Source organism: Vicia villosa, linkage group LG5, assembly GCF_029867415.1.
Source record: "Vicia villosa cultivar HV-30 ecotype Madison, WI linkage group LG5, Vvil1.0, whole genome shotgun sequence".
NCBI lineage: Eukaryota > Viridiplantae > Streptophyta > Magnoliopsida > Fabales > Fabaceae > Vicia > Vicia villosa.
The window spans coordinates 109,379,697-109,401,662 of NC_081184.1; the positions used below are offsets into that span (position 1 = coordinate 109,379,697).

Here is a 21,966-nt window from a genome sequence, read left to right on the forward strand (position 1 = left end):
AATGTAGTGAGCTTTGATGAAGATGAAGTTTCTGGGCTTTGATTTGAACAACGTTTCAGCAAGTTAATATTCACAGAATTCGTCTAGAGTTGGTTAACCTTGCTTCTCATCAGAACTTCATATTTATAGGCACTTGAGAAGATGACCGTTGGGAGCATTTAATGCTTTGCGTATTCCGTACAGCATTGCATTTAATGTTTCACGCTTTTGTCAACTACCTCGAGCCTTGTTCACGCTGTGTCTACTGACGTTGCCTTTAATAGCTTCCAACGTTCCTTTTGTCAGTCAGCGTAGCCTGCCACATGTACTTTCTTCTGATCTGATGTTTGTGTATACAACGTTTGAATATCATCAGAGTCAAACAGCTTGGTGCATAGCATCTTCTTATCTTCTGACCTTGAAGTGTTTCTGAGCGTGATACCATGAGAACTTCAGTGCTTCTGCTTCTGATCTCAAGTTCTTCTGATGCTTCCATAGACCCATGTTCTGATTCTGCCTTGACCATCTTCTGATGTCTTGCCAGACCATGTTCTGATGTTGCATGCTGAACCTTCTGAGACAAAGCTTCTGAGCGCTGATTTGTGCATACTCTTTATATATTTCCTGAAAGGGAAATTCCAAGGTATTAGAGTACCACATTATCTCACACAAAATTCATATCCTTGTTATCATCAAAACTAAGAATATTGATCAGAACAAATCTTGTTCTAACAATCTCCCCCTTTTTGATGATGACTAAAACATATATAAATGATATGAATTTGCGATCAGAAAGAGCAGACGGCTAAAGACAAATTACACAGCTATAGTATAAGCATGTGAATATGTCTCCCCCTGAGATTAACAATCTCCCCCTGAGATGAATAATCTCCCCCTGAAATTAATACTAGAAGAATTTTATAAATAAAAGACTTCCCTGAGTATTTCAGTAGAGACGTTCACAGTGCTTGATCTTCAGAACATTCATGACTTCTGATTTCTGCTTCCATAGGACAGCTTCAGAACTTTGAATTTCTTTGATCTTCAGAACATTCACAACTTCTGACTTCTGCTTCCATCGGACAGCTTTAGAACTTGAATTTCTTTGATCTTCAGAACATTCCCAGCTTCTGACTTCTGCTTCCATCGGACAGCTTCAGAACTTGAATTTCTTTAGATCTCCAGAACATCCACAACTTCTGATTCTTGCTTCCATTGGGACAACTTCAGAGCTTGAATTTCTTCTTACAACACTTCATGCTAGATTGTATCAGAACATTTGTTGAATGTACCAGAGCATCATCAGAGCATCTCTACATCCTGAAATGTTACAGAACAAAACTAATCGACAAAAGTCAGCATGAATGAATCAGAACATAAAATATGTTTCAGAACAAATAATATGTATCAGAGCCATATAAGCCATATAGAATGTATCAGAACATATAGACATAAAGTTTCAGATCATATTCTATCATCAGAATATCTGAACATTCTTCCTTCTTGCTTCTGATTCTGAAGCTTCATAGCACTCAGCTTGCTTCAAGAATCCAAGAATTTGATTCATCTTGTTGCTTCTAATGTTGATCTTGAATCTTCAATTCCTGCAACAGCACAACTTAAAACATAGAACTTTGCAAGTTCTGTTAGTAATGTGGCGCCTTTTTACCCGGTAACTGATAATATTAATCAGATCATTTATCATATATTTTCTCCCCCTTTTTGTCATAACATCAAAAAGAAAATAAAAGATTCAGATGTATAAAACGACAAAGGAAAGAAACAGAATCAAACTTTTCATTGATTTAAACAAGCAGGATTACAAAAGATGTATGCAGAATAACAGATGCAACAAGGAAAGAAAACTACAAAGACTTAAGGACTACAACCCTAGCTTAGTCCTAATCTAAGCCAGTATATCATGAACCCCAGCGTTGTTCTTGCTCTTGCTTGGTCATCAAATCTTGAAACTCTGCATGCCTGAGCAGCTCCCAGAGAAAGAAGTAAATGAATACAAAGGAGGAACTGAGAACAGTTCACCAGGAGAGAGCGTATTCTCAGATGGGCTTTTCCTTAACATAGAAGTTAAGTCCTTATGGAACCTAACTTCATCCAATATTTCAAGAAAGTCTTCTTCCTTTGGACAAATGTTGATAACAGCATCAAAGAAGAGATCTGACTTGAGAAAAACTTGGAAAGCTATCCCGAGATGTGTTTCTCATCCTGTAACTGATTAACCCTTCCATCCGTTCTATTCAAATAGATCAGCCACTTTTGAGACTTAGTTTTTTCAACTGGTTTAAAGTTTTGATGAAGGGAACTAGGGGAAGGATTCATGATGAACGCTAGATCGATGAAGAATGAACTAGGATTTGCGCAAATGATATTCATAGAAAAGTGAAAGAAAGAGAGAGAGAGAGAGAGAGAGAGAGAGAGAGAGAGAGAGAGAGAGAGCGCAAAAATTGATTGAAGAATGCAAAGAAATGGAGAAATAAATAGAGGGAATGTGGGGAAGGAAACGTTCTAGGGAAGGGAAACGTTTAACGGATATAAAAACGAAAAAGAAAAATAAAAGAAATGATGAATGGCATTTAATGTTACATGACGTGAGGAGAGATAATAATGACAAAAGAAGTGATTAGCGCAGTTACCTAAGTAGGCGTCCCCTCAACTGCACGCACGCTTGTCCAGAATTAGTGAACACGTGTTTACCATCTGGATAGCCAGTTACAGTTGTTTTACTTTTAAAGAGATTCTGAATCAACTTAGGCAATGAAACGTTAGTAATAACAGAATCACTACTTCTAATTGATTACAATCAGAACTTCTTATAAAAATAATCCAATCTCATTTCAGAAGATAGCCATACATAAGATTTTCTCACCTTCTCATTCTGGGCATAAATCCATACTGATATTCTTCAGAATGAACTTAAACCTATCTTCAGCAAGGGGTTTTGTAAAGATATCAGCCCATTGATGATCTGTATCCACAAAGTTTAAAGATATAACACCCTTTTGAACATAGTCCCTTATGAAATGATGTTTAATCTCAATATGTTTAGCTTTTGAATGTAACATAGGATTCTTAGATAAACATATAGCAGAAGTATTATCACAGAAGATAGGAATGTTACTCTCATATATCTGATAATCTTCTAGCTGACTTATCATCCAGAGCATTTGTGTGCTACAACCAGCAGCAGCAACATATTCTGCTTCTGTTGTTGAGAGTGCAATTGTAGCTTGCTTCTTGCTGTACCATGAGATCAGATGACTTCCAAGAAATTGACAACTTCCAGAAGTGCTCTTCCTTTCAATTCTATCTCCAGCATAGTCAGCATCACAGAATCCTACTAAGTTGTAATCTTTGGATCTTCTGTAAACTAAACCAACATTAGTAGTACCTTTCAGATACCTCAGAATTCTCTTAACCGCAGTTAAATGAGATTCTCTCGGATCTGATTGGAATCTAGCACATAAACAAACACTGAAGAGAATGTCAGGTCTAGAAGCAGTTAGGTATAGAAGAGATCCAATCATACCTCTTTACAACTTCTGATCTACCTTCTTACTTACCTCATCCTTACCTAGGACACATGTTGGATGCATAGGAGTTTTGGCTTCTTTGCTTTCAGAAAGATTAAACTTCTTCAGAAGTTCTTTCACATACTTCGTTTGATGAACATAGGTTCCATCAGAAGTTTGGTTGATTTGAATCCCAAGGAAATACTTGAGTTCTCCTATCATGCTCATTTCAAATTCAGCCTGCATAGACTCAGCAAACTCCTTTCCAAGTGTAGCATTAGATGTTCCAAAGATAATATCATCAACATATATTTGACAAATTAGAATATCCTTTTTAAATGTTTTACAGAAGAGAGTAGTGTCCACTTTTCCTCTAGTGAAACCATTTTCCAGAAGGAAAGAACTCAAACGTTCATACCAAGCTCTAGGATCTTGTTTCAATCCGTATAATGATTTCTTTAATTTAAAAACATGATTTGGAGACATAGAGTCTTCAAAACCAGGAGGTTGATGGACATAAACTTCTTCATCTATGTAACCATTTAAGAAGGCACTCTTAACATCCATCTGATAAAGAGTGATGTTGTGTTGAGTGGCAAAAGAAATTAATAGACGAATAGATTCTAACCTGGCCACTGGTGCAAAGGTTTCTGTATAGTCAATCCCTTCTTGCTGACTATAACCCTGAGCCACCAGTCTGGCTTTGTTTCTTACCACTTCACCTTTCTCACTCAGCTTGTTTCTGAAAACCCATTTTGTTCCTATAATATTGAATCCTTTAGGTCTTGGAACAAGATCCCAAACATCATTCCTTGTAAACTGATTTAACTCTTCTTGCATGGCAATTATCCAGTCTGTATCTTCTAGAGCTTGATCAACAGAAGTTGGCTCGATCAGAGAAACCAGACCTAATTGACATTCAGCATTGTTCTTGAGGAATGCTCTTGTTCTGATAGGATCATCTTTCTTTCCAATAATGACATCTTCTGAGTGAGCAGATGTGAGTCTAGATGATCTTCTGATAGTTGACTCTTCAGAAATTCTGAGATTCTCTAAAGATGCAGCAACTTGATCTTCTGATCCATTGCTTCTGAGACTATCAGCTTCTGCAGCTTTGCTTCTTGGTTCTACTGCTTCTGATATTTCAATATCAAAATTTGCAAAATTCTCAAATTGCTTTGGCTTTTCAAGACCAAGCTTATCATCAAACCTGATATTGATTGATTCTTCTACAATCAATGTTTCAGTATTGTATACTCTGTAGCCTTTAGAGCGTTCAGAATATCCAAGAAGGAAACACTTTTGTGCTTTAGAGTCAAACTTACCAAGATGATCTTTAGTGTTCAGAATAAAACAAACACATCCAAAAGGATGGAAATATGAAATGTTGGGCTTTCTGTTCTTCCACAATTCATAAGGAGTCCTATTTAGAATAGGTCTTATAGAGATTCTATTCTGAATATAACATGCAGTGTTTATTGCTTCTGCCCAGAAATGCTTAGCCATATTGGTTTCATTGATCATGGTTCTGGCCATTTCTTGTAGAGTCCTATTCTTCCGCTCTACAACTCCATTTTGCTGTGGAGTTCTAGGACAAGAGAAATCATGGGCAATACCATTTTCTTTGAAGAACTCCTCAAAGAATCTGTTCTCAAATTCACCACCATGATCACTTCTGACCTTTATGATCTTGCATTCCTTCTCAGATTGAATATGAGTGCAGAATTCAAAGAACACTGAATGAGACTCATCCTTGTGTTTTAAGAAATTTACCCATGTCCAGCGGCTATAATCATCAACGATGACTAATCCATATTTCTTCCCTCTGACAGATGCTGTTTTGACTGGGCCAAACAGATCAATGTGCAAGAGTTCTAACGGCCTTGAGGAAGAAACAACATTCTTAGACTTGAATGCAGGTCTGGAGAACTTGCCCTTCTGACATGCTTTACAAAGAGCATCTGATTTGTATTTCAGATTTGGGAGTCCTCTGACCAGATTTAGTTTGTTAATCTGAGAAATTTTTCTCAAACTAGCATGACCTAATCTTCTGTGCCAGACCCATTGCTCTTCAGAAACAGACATAAGACAAGTTACCTTCTGCTTCTCAAGATCAGAAAGATCAATCTTATAGATGTTGTTCTTTCTCTTGCCTGTAAATAGGATTGAGCCATCCTTCTGACTTACAGCCTTGCAAGACTTTTGATTGAAGATTATATCATAACCATTGTCACTTAATTGACTTATGGACAATAAGTTTTGCGTCAATCCTTCTACAAGAAGTACATTAGTTATGGAAGGAGAGTTACCAAGACTTATGGTTCCAGAGCCAATGATTTTGCCCTTCTGATCTCCTCCAAACTTGACTTCTCCACCTGGCTTAAGCACCAGGTCTTGGAATGTAGACCTTCTTCCCGTCATGTGTCGCGAGCACCCAGAGTCCAGGTACCATGACATTTTGCTTTTTGTCCTCTTTGCCGCCAAGGATATCTCTTCAGAATCTGATTCTGATGTAGATTCTGATCCATCGTCTTCTGTAGCCATCAGCGCAAAGTTGGCCTGCTCTCCTTCAGAGTCTGATTCTGATTCTGATTCAGAATCATCCCATGTTGCCATAAGACCTTTCTTCTTATGAAACTTCTTCTTGGGATTCTCCTTCTGAAGTTTTGGACACTCGATCTTGTAATGTCCAGGCTCATTGCACTCATAGCAGATAGCCTTCTTCTTGTCAGATCTTCTGTCACCAGAAGATTCTCCTCGTTCAAATCTCTTTGAACTTCTGAAGCCTCTGAACTTCCTTTGTTTGCTCTTCCAGAGTTGGTTTACCCTTTTGGAGATCATGGACAGTTCATCTTCTTCTTCAGATTCTGATTCTTCAGGATCTTCTTCTCTAGCCTAAAAAGCGTTAGTACATTTTTTAACATTTGATTTTAACGCAATAGACTTACCTTTCTTCTGAGGCTCGTTTGCATCCATATCTATTTCATGGCTTCTTAAGGCACTGATAAGCTCTTCCAAAGAAACTTCATTCAGATTCTTGGCAATCTTGAATGCAGTCACCATTGGACCCCATCTTCTGGGTAAGCTTCTGATGATCTTCTTTACATGATCAGCCTTGGTGTAGCCTTTATCCAGAACTCTCAATCCAGCAGTTAGAGTTTGAAATCTTGAGAACATCTTCTCAATATCTTCATCATCCTCCATCTTGAAGGCTTCATATTTCTGGATTAGAGCAAGAGCTTTAGTCTCCTTGACTTGAGCATTTCCTTCATGGGTCATTTTCAATGACTCATATATATCATAGGCCGTTTCCCTGTTAGATATCTTCTCATACTCAGCATGAGAGATAGCATTCAGCAAAACAGTTCTACATTTATGATGATTCTTGAAAAGCTTCTTCTGATCATCATCCATTTCTTGCCTCGTAAGCTTTACGCCACTAGCTTTCACTGGATGTTTGTAACCATCCATCAGAAGATCCCATAGATCAACATCCAGACCAAGAAAGTAACTTTCCAGTTTATCTTTCCAGTATTCAAAATTTTCACCATCAAATACTGGTGGTCTAGTATAACCATTGTTACCAATGTATTGCTCAGCAGAGCCAGATGTAGATGCAGTTGGATTTGTTTGAACTTCACTAGCCATCTTTTACTGAAGCGTTTTTCTCTTCCTGAATCTTTTCTAAACACGGTTAAGTGCTTGCACCTTAGAACCGGCGCTCTGATACCAATTGAAGAATAGAAAAACACTTAGAAATGGGGGGTTTGAATAAGTGTAGTCTAAAAACTTGAACAATAAAAACAATTTGCACAGTTATTTTTATCCTGGTTCGTTGTTAACTAAACTACTCCAGTCCACCCCCACGGAGTGATTTACCTCACCTGAGGATTTAATCCACTAATCGCAACAGATTACAATGGTTTTCCACTTAGCCCACGCCTAAGTCTTCTTAAGTATCCTGATCACAACCTGATCACTCTAGGAACAAATGCTTAGACACAAGCTAAGACTTTCTTAGAGTATCCTGACCACCACGTGACCACTCTAATTACAACTGCTTAGACACAAGCTAAGACTTCCTAGAGTATCCTGATCAACACTTGATCACTCTAGTTACTTACAAATTAATGTAATCAAATAAGAGTTTTACAATGCTTCTGAGAAGCTATAATCACAACAATGATATTTCTCTTAACGTTTAAGCTTAATCTCACTAATATATTACAACAGCAATGTAGTGAGCTTTGATGAAGATGAAGTTTCTGAGCTTTGATTTGAACAGCGTTTCAGCAAGTTAATATTCACAGAATTCGTCTAGAGTTGGTTAACCTTGCTTCTCATCAGAACTCCATATTTATAGGCACTTGAGAAGATGACCGTTGGGAGCATTTAATGCTTTGCGTATTCCGTACAACATTGCATTTAATGTTTCACGCTTTTGTCAACTACCTCGAGCCTTGTTCACGCTGTGTCTACTGACGTTGCCTTTAATAGCTTCCAACGTTCCTTTTGTCAGTCAGCGTAGCCTGCCACCTGTACTTTCTTCTGATCTGATGTTTGTGTATACAACGTTTGAATATCATCAGAGTCAAACAGCTTGGTGCATAGCGTCTTCTTGTCTTCTGACCTTGAAGTGCTTCTGAGCGTGATACCATGAGAACTTCAGTGCTTCTGCTTCTGATCTCAAGTTCTTCTGATGCTTCCATAGACCCATGTTCTGATTCTGCCTTGACCGTCTTCTGATGTCTTGCCAGACCATGTTCTGATGTTGCATGCTGAACCTTCTGAGACAAAGCTTCTGAGCGCTGATTTGTGCATACTCTTTATATATTTCCTGAAAGGGAAATTGCAATGTATTAGAGTACCACATTATCTCACACAAAATTCATATCCTTGTTATCATCAAAACTAAGAATATTGATCAGAACAAATCTTGTTCTAACAATATTAATTGTCCTTATCCTATGCAACCTGCAAGGTTGCATAGGTTAGAAAAACCCTTTATATATTTATAATTACATGAGCATTTACAACTTTTAATTGCAAATATTCTCTATTTGATTTTGTAGTCTGTTTTAGGAATGAAACATATATACAATTAAGAGAATTAAATCATATGAAATCATTCCATATTAACACCCCCATGTGTCTAGTCAATAAACATTAGTTTGTTAACAAAAAAACTGATGACGTCCGAGGAATCGTCTTTGTAAAAAATATATGCATCTTGAAATTGAGTACTAACATGAGGATGTGATATTAGTTTATTATCATAGGCATCACAAATTAAATGACAATCAATTTCGATATATTTAGTGCGTCAATGAAAAATTAGGTTTACAATAATTTGGATGACACTTGTATTGTCATCATAAAGTGAAGTTGATCTGCTTGAGGAAACCCAAGTCCATTTAAAAGACCACAAAGCCAAAATATTTCTAAACAAGCAAAGAGGGTGAAAGACATTACACTTGAGAAGTGTTAGCCAGGAAGCAAGCTATTGTGAGACTTCTAAAAGTATTTGGTTCCATATCATATATGTTTGTTCCTGATCAATAGAGAAGAAAACTTGATGATATAAGAGATCAAATGATCATTGTAAGATGCTCCTTTTGTCCCACAATGAGTGACATATTTGAATATTTCATACAAATTAAAATATATATATATATATATATATATATATATATATATATATATATATATATATATATATATATATATATATATATATATATATATATATATATATATATATATATATATATATATATATATATATATATATATATATATATATATAAGAGTATAGTATTAATTAAAGGGTAAAATTAAAAGAAAAAAATAATTAATATTATATTGAAAATTAAAAATAAAATTTACAAATATGTGTCATTGTGAGACGGATGGAGTATCAACCAACTGGTGGCTACAAATACAAATTTTATAATCTTGTGGAGAGCAAGCAAGTGCAGACCCATATAGATGCGGTAATTGGTGAGATAAAACAATTGGTGAGAAGTGTGTGTGCATATGCAAGGCCATACCAGTAGTCAATGGATTTCTTCAAAAGGAAGACGTTGACTTTGAAGAAGTCTTTTTACCATTTTCCAAAATTGAGACAGTAAGACTAGTTGCCATCTCCCAATTTTCCCTCGTTCTATTTTAATCCTTTTTCTTCTTTCTCAGATCAAAAGTGGTCAATTTTATATATGCAATTGAGAACAGCAGTGTGTTCAAAGATCCAACAATGATGAATTATTTATCAATAACATTGCCTGTCTTTAGAATTTCTAATAATTTTAAGTATTGGTTTTCATAAAATTCACCTATTCTAAAAACATTCCTCTTATCCACTCTGCTTGTTATGGAAAGGCAAACGGTAAATATAGGATAAAGTACTCACGAGAAACTATTCACACAATCAAGTTATAAATCAATGTTTTCAATAGGTGAAAATACACAAACAAATTTATGATGCAAATACACGAAACATCTCTCTCCATTAAAATATATTGAGGATGATTAGAACAGGTACATTTCATTTTACAATTATACATTTTCTTGTCAGGCACGCCAATCTCATCTTCTCCGTTCTCGTCTCCCCCCTTTCAATGGCCTTTTGTCTCTCTGTATATCACACGAACGAACAAACAAACGAATAACTTAACGGAGCAGGAAGGTGATCTTCCACCTTTTCCACCGAACCGATGCCTCTTTTACAAAACATTTTATAATAAGCAAAATAAACATTTAACATATAAACAAAACATTTCAGGTGTCAATATCGAGGTTAATGATCAAAGGTGGTGGTTGGATATCGTCATTCTGAGGTAGAAGTTCAGCTTGTATCTGAACTTCGTGCTGTTCTTGCTCACGGATCCTGCTCATACGCTCTATCAATTGTGTTGCCTTTCTTTTGCCTCTGTCAGTACCGTTTTGAGCCAATTCTAACAACGGAGCCATCACCCCCAGCTCCTCTGCCTGCGCTATGTATTGTCGATCGCCAGAACAAAGGTGAACTAATACCGCAGCTGCGTTCTCTTTGTTCCTTGGGGATCCACTCCCAATAAACTCTACCAACACCGGCACTGCCTCTGCAGCACCAATGGCAGACTTCCCTTCAGGATGACTAGACAAAATTGCCAAAATGGCCAATGCTTCATCCACCATTCCTCCGCTAGGTTCTGTCAGAAGTCTCATCAGCGTGGGAATAACACCAGCCCTCACCGCCTTTCCCTTGTTTCCTTGGTAAATGCACAGATTGAAGAGTGCTGTTGCAGCATCTTTCTTACCCCTTTGGGTACCCTCACTCAGCAGTGTCACCAGTGGTGTTATGGCTCCTGAAGAACCAATTGTGACCTTATTTTCATCTATAACTGAAAGGCTGAAAAGTGTTGCAGCCGCGTTTTCCCGAGCTTCCATGCTTCCCCTCTTCAGCACATGAACTATGCCTGGAACTGCTCCTGAAGAGACAATGCTTCCTTTGTTACTCTCATATATGGAGAGATTCAGAAGCGCTGTCACAGCATTCTCTTGAGTTCGGGAGTCGGGCACGGAGAGGAGACCAACGAGGAGAGGTATTGCACCAGCTTCAGCAATAGCTACACGATTATCTGCATTGCGTTTTGCAAGAAGGCGAATCTCGCCAGCCGCTGATCTCTGGTCTTCAGGACTGCCAGATATGAGCTTTTGAATTAGATTTTCAATCTTACTTCGCTCCGCTGGGGAGCAAGCTGATGCTGATTTACTTGGCTCAGAAGTGCTGGGTCGTTTTGGTGGCTCTATGCCATTGGCTTCACACCATTGTTCTATCAGGCTTCGTAAGACATAGTTGGGTGTGAGAACAGTACTGGTGAGAGACTGCTGCGTTTTTGGGCATGTCATGTGCCCGTCTTGCAACCACTTCTCAATACAGGAACGCTCATAAGTCTGCAGATGAGAACAACAAGCGTCTGAGTGTTAATAGACAGTTATCAGCAAAATGACTCTGCAACGGGTAAAATGTCAATAATGCACACAGGCACCATCAGTGTAGCCTTCAGTTTTTATACAAACAATCAAAATTTAACCAAAAGTTATATTCCAAAGAAATCCATCAACATAGAAAGCAATTGTACATTTTGCAGTGCATCCGATTCAATTAAAGCTTAATAGCCTTAGAGACGAAATTTCAAGATAAAGTAGGGACAGCCATTTTGCTTTTGCTTCTCTTTTTCTAAACATGACCCTCTCGGTGATAAAATGAGAGAATGATCATCCACTTAATTATTGTAATTATTAAGTGGAAACAGATTATTTATAGTTTTCTTACGCCAAGTAGACCTTTAGATCTCTTGAGAAAATTTTGCAAAGAGTGTGGTTTCATTAACAGAGATGTTACATTCAAGCAAGCATAGATGCAAGATAAGAGCATTCAAATTTGAAAGTCAAGAATGATAATGAAATGACCAAACATTAATAGCCGTCGGGGTATCATATAATGTACATACCTGTCCTGTTGAAACAATGACAGGATCAATCATCAATTCCAAGGAAATCGGACATTTAAAATCACTTGGGATAACAGAGGCCTGATGATTCATATCATTTTTCCCTAGTCCTTGAAATCCGGAAGAAACTCCCTTTGCTATTTTAGTATCATCCTTGACTAGGTTTTCTATTTGCACATGATCCTTTATCTTCTTCAATAACATTGACATTTTCTCAATGCGTGCCCCTGGATCCCCACTACTTACTGCCACCATCTCATGCAAAGCGAGTGATTCTTGTGTAAGATCGGCTATTCCCATCAATTGCAACTTGTCTGCTAATTGACTTAGAACAGCTGGATCTGTAGTTACGTCACTGCTATTGTTGTAAAGGGATGACACATCTTCATACAACTTGATATCTGGATCATCAACTCTCCCTTTTGCTCTTCGAAACTGAGCAAGAACTAGTTCAACCTGTAATGATAGCAAGAATTAGACAAAATTATAAGAATAACAAAAATGTAAAAAAGAAGATCCATAGTGTGGCAGATTCCATTCTATCGTAAAGAGTTATCTATTAAGGTTCACAGTATTGCACCCAAGCAATAAATATATACCATTGAAGTGTTTATACCTGCTCTTTTACTTCATCTGATATGTCAAGTTTATCATAGGAAATTTCATCCAGTGATTGTTCCAACCGAGCTGTCACGTCATAGAATTTTTTCATAATCTGGTCTCTCTCGAGGACCTGAAAACATGAGTCAAGTCAACACAACTGAATCAACATCTAAGGCACCGCGTGTCATTTTTCTAGAATTAAGTTTTCATAATGCTCTCTTGAAATATATTGTTCAACTCATGATTATAAGAGTGTGATTCACAAAGAAGATTGAGCTCTAAGCAAACAACGGTCAAAACAAGTATTTAGATTTCAAGTAGTACAAACATTGTAAATTGTATTAAACCATTAGTTGGTTAATTTTGCATAAACCTTGACTAGTTTGACCTTTTCAAAGTCCCACCAGGCATAATAAATTTGGTACCATGGACAGGGAATATCTAAAATATACAGCAATAGAAATGCTTAAAACACTGGGCACCATTTAAGGAAGATACTCTTCCCCAACCTCTACATTTCTTTTACCTTTTCAACTTTCTCTGCAGAGCCCCACACAACAGAAATCAGAACTATGTAAATAGCAATGGTCCAAAGCATTTGGACCACATGTGGACCATTTTGGCAGAACCACCAAACAGTTATAATTTTACCCAAGGGTACTTTCAGTAAAAGCGGGTTTACTCATATGAAGAGTAGTGATACATGATCTATAATTTAACATCATATGTAAAATGTTTGGTAACCTAGATCAACTAATACCACCAGCTCCAAAATATGGTCTTTCTGTGAGAAATTCACAGCATTTAGAAAATATAAGTCCAGAGCAGTGTTGTCCGTGTCGGAGAGCCAAAACCCCACCACACCGGACACTTTGTCGTGCCGTTATAGCATATTATGGCAGAAAAACCCGTAATATCGGCCGAGACTTACCATTGCAGCGACCCCAAAAACCGCATGTATATCCGCAATTCGGATTTTATATAACACAGGTCCAGAGACAGAACAAAAAAATCATCTGGAACCAAGCAGTGTTACAAATTATTCCAGACCTTGAACAGCTGTAGGTTTGCTCCTTGTAACTTCAAGAGATACCATCCAAAACACTGAGCACCATACAAACTCAAAACTCAGAAACTCATTTTCTTTACACTTCCTAAACCCCATGCAACCTATCCTCAATGACCAATTCAGCACAAAAATCCAAAAACAAGAAGCTTTCACTCATCCACCATAAACAAATCCAATTAAAAAAACACAAAACTAGAAGAGAGAAATCAGATCATAATCAGTTAATCATCAACAAAAATTTAATCAAAAATATAATCATAATCCAAAACAGAAATCAATCACATAAACAAAAAATCAACTACTCTATTTAACTTTAAAAAAAAAACAAATCAGTACTTTGCATCACAGTCATAAGAAAAAAATAGAAAAATCCATTCCCACATAACCAACTAGTACTAAAAATAATTTTTTTTTACTAAAAACAAAAACTTTATATACCCAATTTCAATATTTCAAAGATATGTTACTACTAAAATAAATTTCAGTTGCATCCCTAAAATTGAAAGTAACAAACCATGTAAATCTTGCTTCCTTCACTTCCGAATCTGAGAAGTTCCCTAGCTGATTCAAGAGCTTCTTTAAACAAAATCACAGCTTTTGAAGTGTAATCAGGGATTGAATCATGCATATCCCGAATCTCCTCGAACAAAGGAATCAAAAGCTTCAACCTTCGTGCTAAATTGCAATACTGTTTCTTCACCATAGGCCTGAAGTCAGAGATGTTGGAAATCTCGTTGACTAGGTCAATTATAGCGTTTACTTTCTCACCTTCCATGATGATGATAATGAGAATTTTGGTTTTCAGATCGGATTGAAACGGGGTCGTTTAGAAGAGGAAAATCTGTCGCCGGAGATTTCGGTTTCCGGTCATGTTTTTCAGACACTGAAATTTCTCGGAGAGAGAGGGAGAGATATAAGAGAGAGATAGACGCGTGATGTTTTTTTTTTCTTTCAATTAGAAGCTTGGTTTGTGGCGCGGCTTAAGATAAGTGATTGGAATGGGTTTGGTTTGGAGTTTGATTGAAACTGTGATGGCTCGGCTCAGCTTGGCTTGGCTGCGGCGGTTTAACGTAAAGGATGGTTAATTCGGTTTAACTAACCATGGTAAAAGTTGTAGAATAGGAAGAAGTCTCCGGTGGCTATGGAGGTAATGTTTGAAGGAGTAGGGGAGTGTCAATTATATGTTTGGGAGTATGACAAAATTTATTGGCTTAGATGGGAGATATTTTTCATTTTAAAAAGGTTGTTTGGTTAGCTATAAAAATGTGAGTTTTTGTCACTTGTATAAAATAATGGATTGGTTAATTCATATACATTCAATATAAAATGGATTTAGTTTAAACTACTTACATATGCAATTATTTTTTTATAAAAACAAAAAACATTTTATTTATTGGGTTGGTCTCATATTTAATTTAGATTGGACTATGATACAGTCTGGGTCATCCTTAAGCCAAACAAAATTACGAGTCATTTTAGCTTGCTTGACTAGGAGGTGAGTTATTTGATTAGCAGTTATATTCACAAAAGAAACCCTAGTTCTCCTGAGTGAACGCAACTTCTTTCGAATCATGTTACCTAGTATACCCCAACTTGTTTTGGGAAATTCGTTCTTCTCCATCATGCGACCTAGGCTCTGATTGTCTGTTTCAAATTGAACACCAAGGAAGAAATAATCTAACGCTACATCGAGGGCTCTGTTAAGATCCATGGTTATCTCTTCCATTAAGTTATCATCTTCATTGATGAAGCTCGTAGTTGAAGCCAGAATATCTACCTTCTCGTTTCTGAAATCGCTCTCCCGTCCCATTTCCCTTTTGTTTATAGGCATGTGTTACATTGCATTTGATTCAACAAAAGTCTGGAGGAATCCAATAGGCCTGGTCGAATGAGCTATGTTTATGAGACAGATGGGGTTTGTGAATATCCTTGTGCATGTCGTGTTAAATATCTGGTTTGTCTTGTATTTAAGTGTTACTTTTCTCTTTCAAGTTCATTGTTCCTTTTTTTGTTTAGACTATAATTTTCACTACTATTTGATTACGAGGTCATACAATGAAGGTAAGTCATTTGGTCAATGACTTAAGGCTGATTGCGGGTCGTGGTAATCTTGCCAGGTATGGAATTCCTGCTAATACTCTTAGTACTCCTTTTTGTCACAATGTAACTTTGAATGTTGATGGAATTCTGATTGTTATTGTTTTCGCATTGCTATCACTTGCAATTCTGGGTTACGCCATGGTTGTAGGACATCTTTGTGTTGGCATGAATCCAGTGAGAGCGTCGTGCTTGGACCTAAACTTGCCCAACATATTACTAAAAAGGTGAAGTTAATTCGAGAAAAGATGAAAGCTTCGTAGAGTAGGCAAAAGAGTCACCATGATAAGATAAGGAAGGATCTTGAGTTTCATGAAGGAGACCATGTATTCTTGAGAGTCACTCCAGCGATCGGTGTGGGATGTGCTTTGAAATTGAGAAAGCTTACTCCTCGATTTATCAGTCCATATCAGATTTCTAACAGGGTTGGGACTATTGCTTATATAGTGGCGCTGCCACCGAATTTATCGAGCTTGTGAGATGTATTCCATGTTTAATAACTTCGAAAATATGTCCTAGATCCATCTCATGTGATTCTGATGGATGATGCGCAAGTAAAGGATGATCTTATAGTTGACGCCTTACTAGTAAGAACTGAAGACCGGGAATTGAAACAGTTGAGGGGTAAAGAGATTGCTTTAGTGAAAGTAGTGTGGGGAGGCGCTACCGAAGAAGCATATGACATGGGAGTTGGAGAGTAGGATGCGAGAGTCGTATCTTGAGTCATTCGCGTCAGGTAAATTTTCGAGGACGAAAATTTTCTAAATGGGGAAGAGTTGTAATACCCCAGTTTTTTTACTTAATTATTCATAATTGATTTGTGTGATGTTGTGTGATATTCAGTGTTTTGGAGTGTTTGGGACCCTTTGGTATAGGATGATAACCTTTAAAATTGGAAACAGAGGTGTTGGGGGTGTGTGAGTAAAAAGGAAGAAACATAGGGTGGTGAGAGAATGTTGTTACTAGATCTATTTAATTAGATTTCAATAGATTAAATAATAGTAGTAATAATAGGATTAAATAAATAATTAGTTTTAATTTTAATTGTTTGATTTAGTTGGAGTATAATAATAATATAATAAGGGAACTAGGGTCAGTGAGGTTAGAACTGATAGAATGTGAAAAGAGAAGATAAGAGTGAAAGAGAAAGGCTAGGGCTTGAGGAAAGAGAACCAAAATCTCCATTAAAGGTCAAAGTTTTGCTAAGAATACCAAGGTAAGGGGGGATTCCAATCTTCTAAGAATTTACATAATGAGATGTAGGTTTGGGGATTCTGAATTGATATAGTTATTTGTTGTTCATGTTCATGATCTACCCTTTTGTATGTTTGAATTGATTGGATAATGTTGGTATGTTGTTATGTGTTAATCCTTGTAGATTTATGTGTATGATGATGAACTGTTGTGTTCCAATCCTTGATTCCATGAGATGATGATTATGTGTTAATGATGATGATTTGATGTGGTGTGAATGAAGACGAATGAATGATAATTGATGAATTTATGCTATTGTGTTGTGATCCATGATCTCTATAACATAATAAGTGATTTTAGAATGTTAGGATAACAGAAAATTGGGTCTGTGATGATATAATTTCGTAGTGTTCTGTCATGGTGAACCTTTGTAAAAGTGCTTTTAAAAGGTAATTTTGTGCCTAACGTAACAGTATGTGACGGCCTATATGTCTTATGTGCCAACACGTGATTCTTTAAAAAAATGATTTTTGAAAAATCTAACAGTATGTGCCGACCTGAAATTCGGATGTGCCAGCACATAGCTGTTAGAAAAACATTTTATTGAAAAAGTTATAGTATGTGCCAACACATAAGATTATATGTGCCGATAAATACAAGACATATGCTACAGGCTTAAATATAGCAGTACATGTGTTGACCTAAAACTCGCATGTGCTGACACGTGCACTCAGATTTTGCCCAAAATTTTATTTTTCTCGTACGATTTCGATCGTAACTTTTTAACCGTATATCCAAATGACAAACCGTTTGAACATGTAGAAAAATAATAAAGTGTACTTTCTTGTAATAATGATTTCAAGTTTCAGGAACTACATTTAATTAGTGTGTAATGAGGTTTTGGTGGCGTCAGTGTATGTTGTAGTATGATGCTGGTGTTTGCATTTTTTTAAAACTTTAAAAATTCATATCTTAAGCTTTGGGTGTTCGTTTGACGTGCTGTTTGAACCTATGGAAAGCTAAAATAATGTACTTTCTTATAAAAATAACTTTGAGTTTCTTGATCTGTGTTTCATGGTCCGTAATTGCTTTATGTTCTTATCATTGTATGTTGTGGTATGTGACCAATGCTTGAATCGTGCATTGTGCGTTTGTTTGTTGTGCACTGCATTGTAAAACTTGTTGCAGGTCTGTGATATCATATGCTTGGTGTTTGGTGGTCAGTATTGGTGGATGTCATACCTCAATTTTTGACCCTAAGATCATACATCATTTGCCTTTTCAATCATCAATCAAGATCACAATCTTGAGGTATCATTTTGTCTCTGAGGGGAATCATCAAGCACTTCTAGCTTTTTATTTGTTTTATACTAACCAAAATCCAAAAATATGCATTTTTGTTTCCTTTGTTTGTGTTTTGCAGGAAAAAGATCGGGCAAAAATCAAAACAGTGCAAGAAAATGGATTTTTGAAAATTTCACTATGGAAATCGATTTACCCATATAGGAAATCGATTTCCCTGGACGAAATTTGAAAAAAGAGGGAAGCATGACATCATTTTGGCACCAAACACTTTTTTCTTTGATCATTTTTGTCATCTTACCAATTTTCCACCTCACCAAAATTAATTCCCTTCATTAAACCCACTTAATCCCCATTTTACCATTTTTACCATTTAAATACCATTTAAACACCAATTAAGCACAAGTTAATTACCAAATGCAAAAAGACCAAATTGCCACTACTCTTGCTTCCATCCTATAAATAGAGGTCTCTACTCCCTCATTTCTCAAGCTTGGAGAGCCAAAAAATTGCTTGCAAATTCATTTCTCACCCTTTCCAAAACCCTCACCCAAAGTTCATTTTCATAGAATTAGTGAGATTCACATTGAATCTTACTAGTTTTGAACTAAACCTCCTACATTTCTCTCTTTTCTTTGTTTGTTCATCTCCAATTTTGAAGGATCTACACACTTTGTGCTTGTTCTTGAAGTTACTCCAACAATTTGGTTCAAGAATTGGTAAATTCCTAAACTCTAAGATGTAGATCTTTCTTGCTTGTGTTCAATGCATCTTTGATGCTATATTGGTCCTATTTGATGGTGAATTGATGGAAAATTCGTGCTCCAATTGATATGTGATCATAAGGTGTTTGTATGTTTGCTTAAGTCAAGTTTTATGCTTTCTAATGCTGATTTTTTGAAAACTACGTGCAGGAAATCGATTTCCCTCTGTAGGAAATCGATTTTCACCTTGTTTTTATGCCAATTTTGAACTCTGAACTCAGGAAATCGATTTCCTACAGAGGTAAATCGATTTCCAGTGAGGCAGAATGCTTGTTTTTGCTATTTTTGACTTGTTTTTGGTTCTAACTCTTCTTCTACTCCATTCTTTTGATATTTTCTTTGAATCGCAAATTAGAAGCCTAATTTCTCTCTAATATCAATGGACTTAGGGCGTCGATAGGATGAGAATCCAAATCCGCAAAATTAAGTGATTGAAATTATGGATGAAAGGAGCTTTTAATGTGGTTCCATCTTTTGCTTCTTTTTATTTTGATCGATGAAAGTCTTAATACCTTGAGAATTCTTATGGATTCTTGGTAAAGACTAGATCACTCCCTATTTTTCTTTTCGTGTGGTATTGCTTTCGGAGAGTGATCTACATATCGCTTCTCTCGCATGCATTAGCACATAAAGTTTTGAACGGCCTCGTTGTAGGGTGATTTCTACATAAATCACTTGGCGACCTGCTTAACATAGCGCAATATTTCGTGTCCCGAATAAAAAAAAGATCAAACATGGAAGAGAATTATATGCGGTTGATTTATGACTTATGGAAGTTTATCGTGTAGTCGCTATGATTTTATCAAGCTTCTGATAAATGTCCATTGAATTTAAATCCGAGAACATCCTTCACTCACCATCGATCTTTATTACTAACTTTGATAACATACTTGACAAGTTTCAAGATGGTTATCTTTAACATCTAACAACTAACTTTAATTTCCGCACTTTATTATATTGCTCTTTATATTTCTCGCTTTATCCCTTTATTTTATCATTTCATCATATTTACATTCCGCTATTTTCTCTTTGTCCATTTGGACGTTTATATTCCGCTATTTTTTCTTTGTCCATTTGGACGTATCGTTTATATTCCACTATTTTTTCTTTGTCCATTTGGACGTATTGTTTATGTTTCCGCTATTTTCTTTTTGTCCACTTGGACCATACTTTACTTTTATGCTAAAACACTAGTAAACAACAAAATCTAAAAAACGCTTAAGGCTCTCTTTCGGACTATTGGTTACTATCCCGAGCATTATGGAGATTTGGACTTATGGACTTAGTACCTCTGGACCCTTATTCCGTTATTACTCTGCTGTTATTCTGTCTGTCTGGCATTGGATTGTTGTCTGTTTGTACATGCAGGTATTTCCTTGAAAGTCCTTGATGGCTAATTCCAAGGCATTGATATAAGGATTTTACCCGAAAACAGCCGTTACTCTGCCCGATTTCCGTCAGAATTTTAATGTGCTTAATGCAAAGTAGTGCTAAAGATAATAAGTTCATCTGGATCCCCAAGTGATAATGTTTTGGTTTAGTGTCGATATTCCAAAGGATGGGAAATCTACCTTGACTCATAATGTCAAGTGTTGGCTTCTTATTTCGGTTAGACCGTTATTTTCCTTAGCTTTTATTTTACGCAATAAGATAGCCTCTTCATCTCCTCCCCTTCTTCAATTTTCAAAATCTTCTCCCTTTTTACAAAACCTTCTTATGTTTGCAACCTTTTCAAAACCTTTTCTTTTAAAATATCTTTTGCCCTTAGTGGCTTTTCTTCAAAAAGTTTAGACACGACTAGTTGTTGAAACGAGTGGCGATACCCCACGATTTTGAAATTGATTGATATAATGAGATCTTTTCCGCGTGAGAGAGCCAGTGGCATACTCGTTGATTTTATCCGAGTTGGAGCCCTTCTTTCATTTGCGATGCAAAGAACTCGTTTGTTCTCATGCTCAAGATCAATGGCTGAGTATTCCCCTCCGACGATGATAAAGTGTTTATTCGATTTTTAAACGTTTTCCCTTTTAAAGCGGAACTACATTAGCTCTGACTTCTCCATTGCACTGAGGAGGTATGTAGGCACAAGGCTTAATGTCTTACCGAGCTTATTTTAAAAATAAAACAAACCCTTTTTAGCACACACACAACACAGATTTTCAAAAAGGTTCCTGTGGAGTACCACATATATGAGGGGTGCTTAAAACCTTCCCCTTGTATAATCAACACCCGTACCTAAGATCTCTTCTTTTTTGTTTTAAAAACAAACTTTGGGTTTTCTTCGTTCTTTTCCCTTTTCCTTTGGAAATAATAAAGCGCGGTGGCGACTTTCACTGAAATATTGAGTCGAGTCAATCCTATGGCTTTGATCTCAGATATTCCCCGCTACAGTGGAGTATAATTTTCATTGGTGAAAGGCAATGTACTTGTTGTTGTTGTTGCATGTTAACATGTATCATGCATCATTGGTGTTTGGACGGTGTTCCACATTGGTGAGCCTCAATCCCAATGTGTGGATTGAGTGCATTTTGGGGTGCTCCGTGCCTATGGTGACGAATGCGGTGGAACTAAGTGTTCATAAAAATTGGTACCACATGCATTTGATTCACTGGTGTTGAGTCTCAATGCATTACATAATTGTTGTTGTTGTATGAATGATGTTGTTACATAAATGATAAGTAAATTAGTGTTGTGGTTTGTGTGAGAATGGTGAATTGGGTGACTATGTATGCAAAAATCTATTATCTACTTGTTATTATGCATTCCTTTAAATTATTGTGATATCTCACCCTTTCTATTTGAATGTTGCCTCCACGTGGGTAATGCGCAGGTGATCCGCATTAACGGTGTGGATGAGTTTAAAGAGAGTGCTCTTATTTATTGATTTCGTTGATGTTGGTGTTTGCTCTGATATGTAACATTGGGTTTCACCATTG

The 21,966-nt window shown here is 36.6% G+C and overlaps 1 protein-coding gene across 1 annotated transcript; it reads right to left on the bottom strand.

The window, feature by feature from the left end:
* Positions 1 to 9,924: 9,924 nt before the first annotated feature.
* LOC131601994 (U-box domain-containing protein 13) lies at positions 9,925 to 14,858 on the bottom strand. The gene is made up of 4 exons (XM_058873937.1): positions 14,188 to 14,858; positions 12,618 to 12,734; positions 12,002 to 12,457; positions 9,925 to 11,441 (listed from the first exon to the last, which is right to left on the bottom strand). Exons 1-4 carry the CDS (start codon positions 14,446 to 14,448, stop codon positions 10,284 to 10,286), a joined length of 1,992 nt encoding a protein of 663 aa, XP_058729920.1. The 5' UTR covers positions 14,449 to 14,858; the 3' UTR covers positions 9,925 to 10,283.
* Positions 14,859 to 21,966: the final 7,108 nt, after the last annotated feature.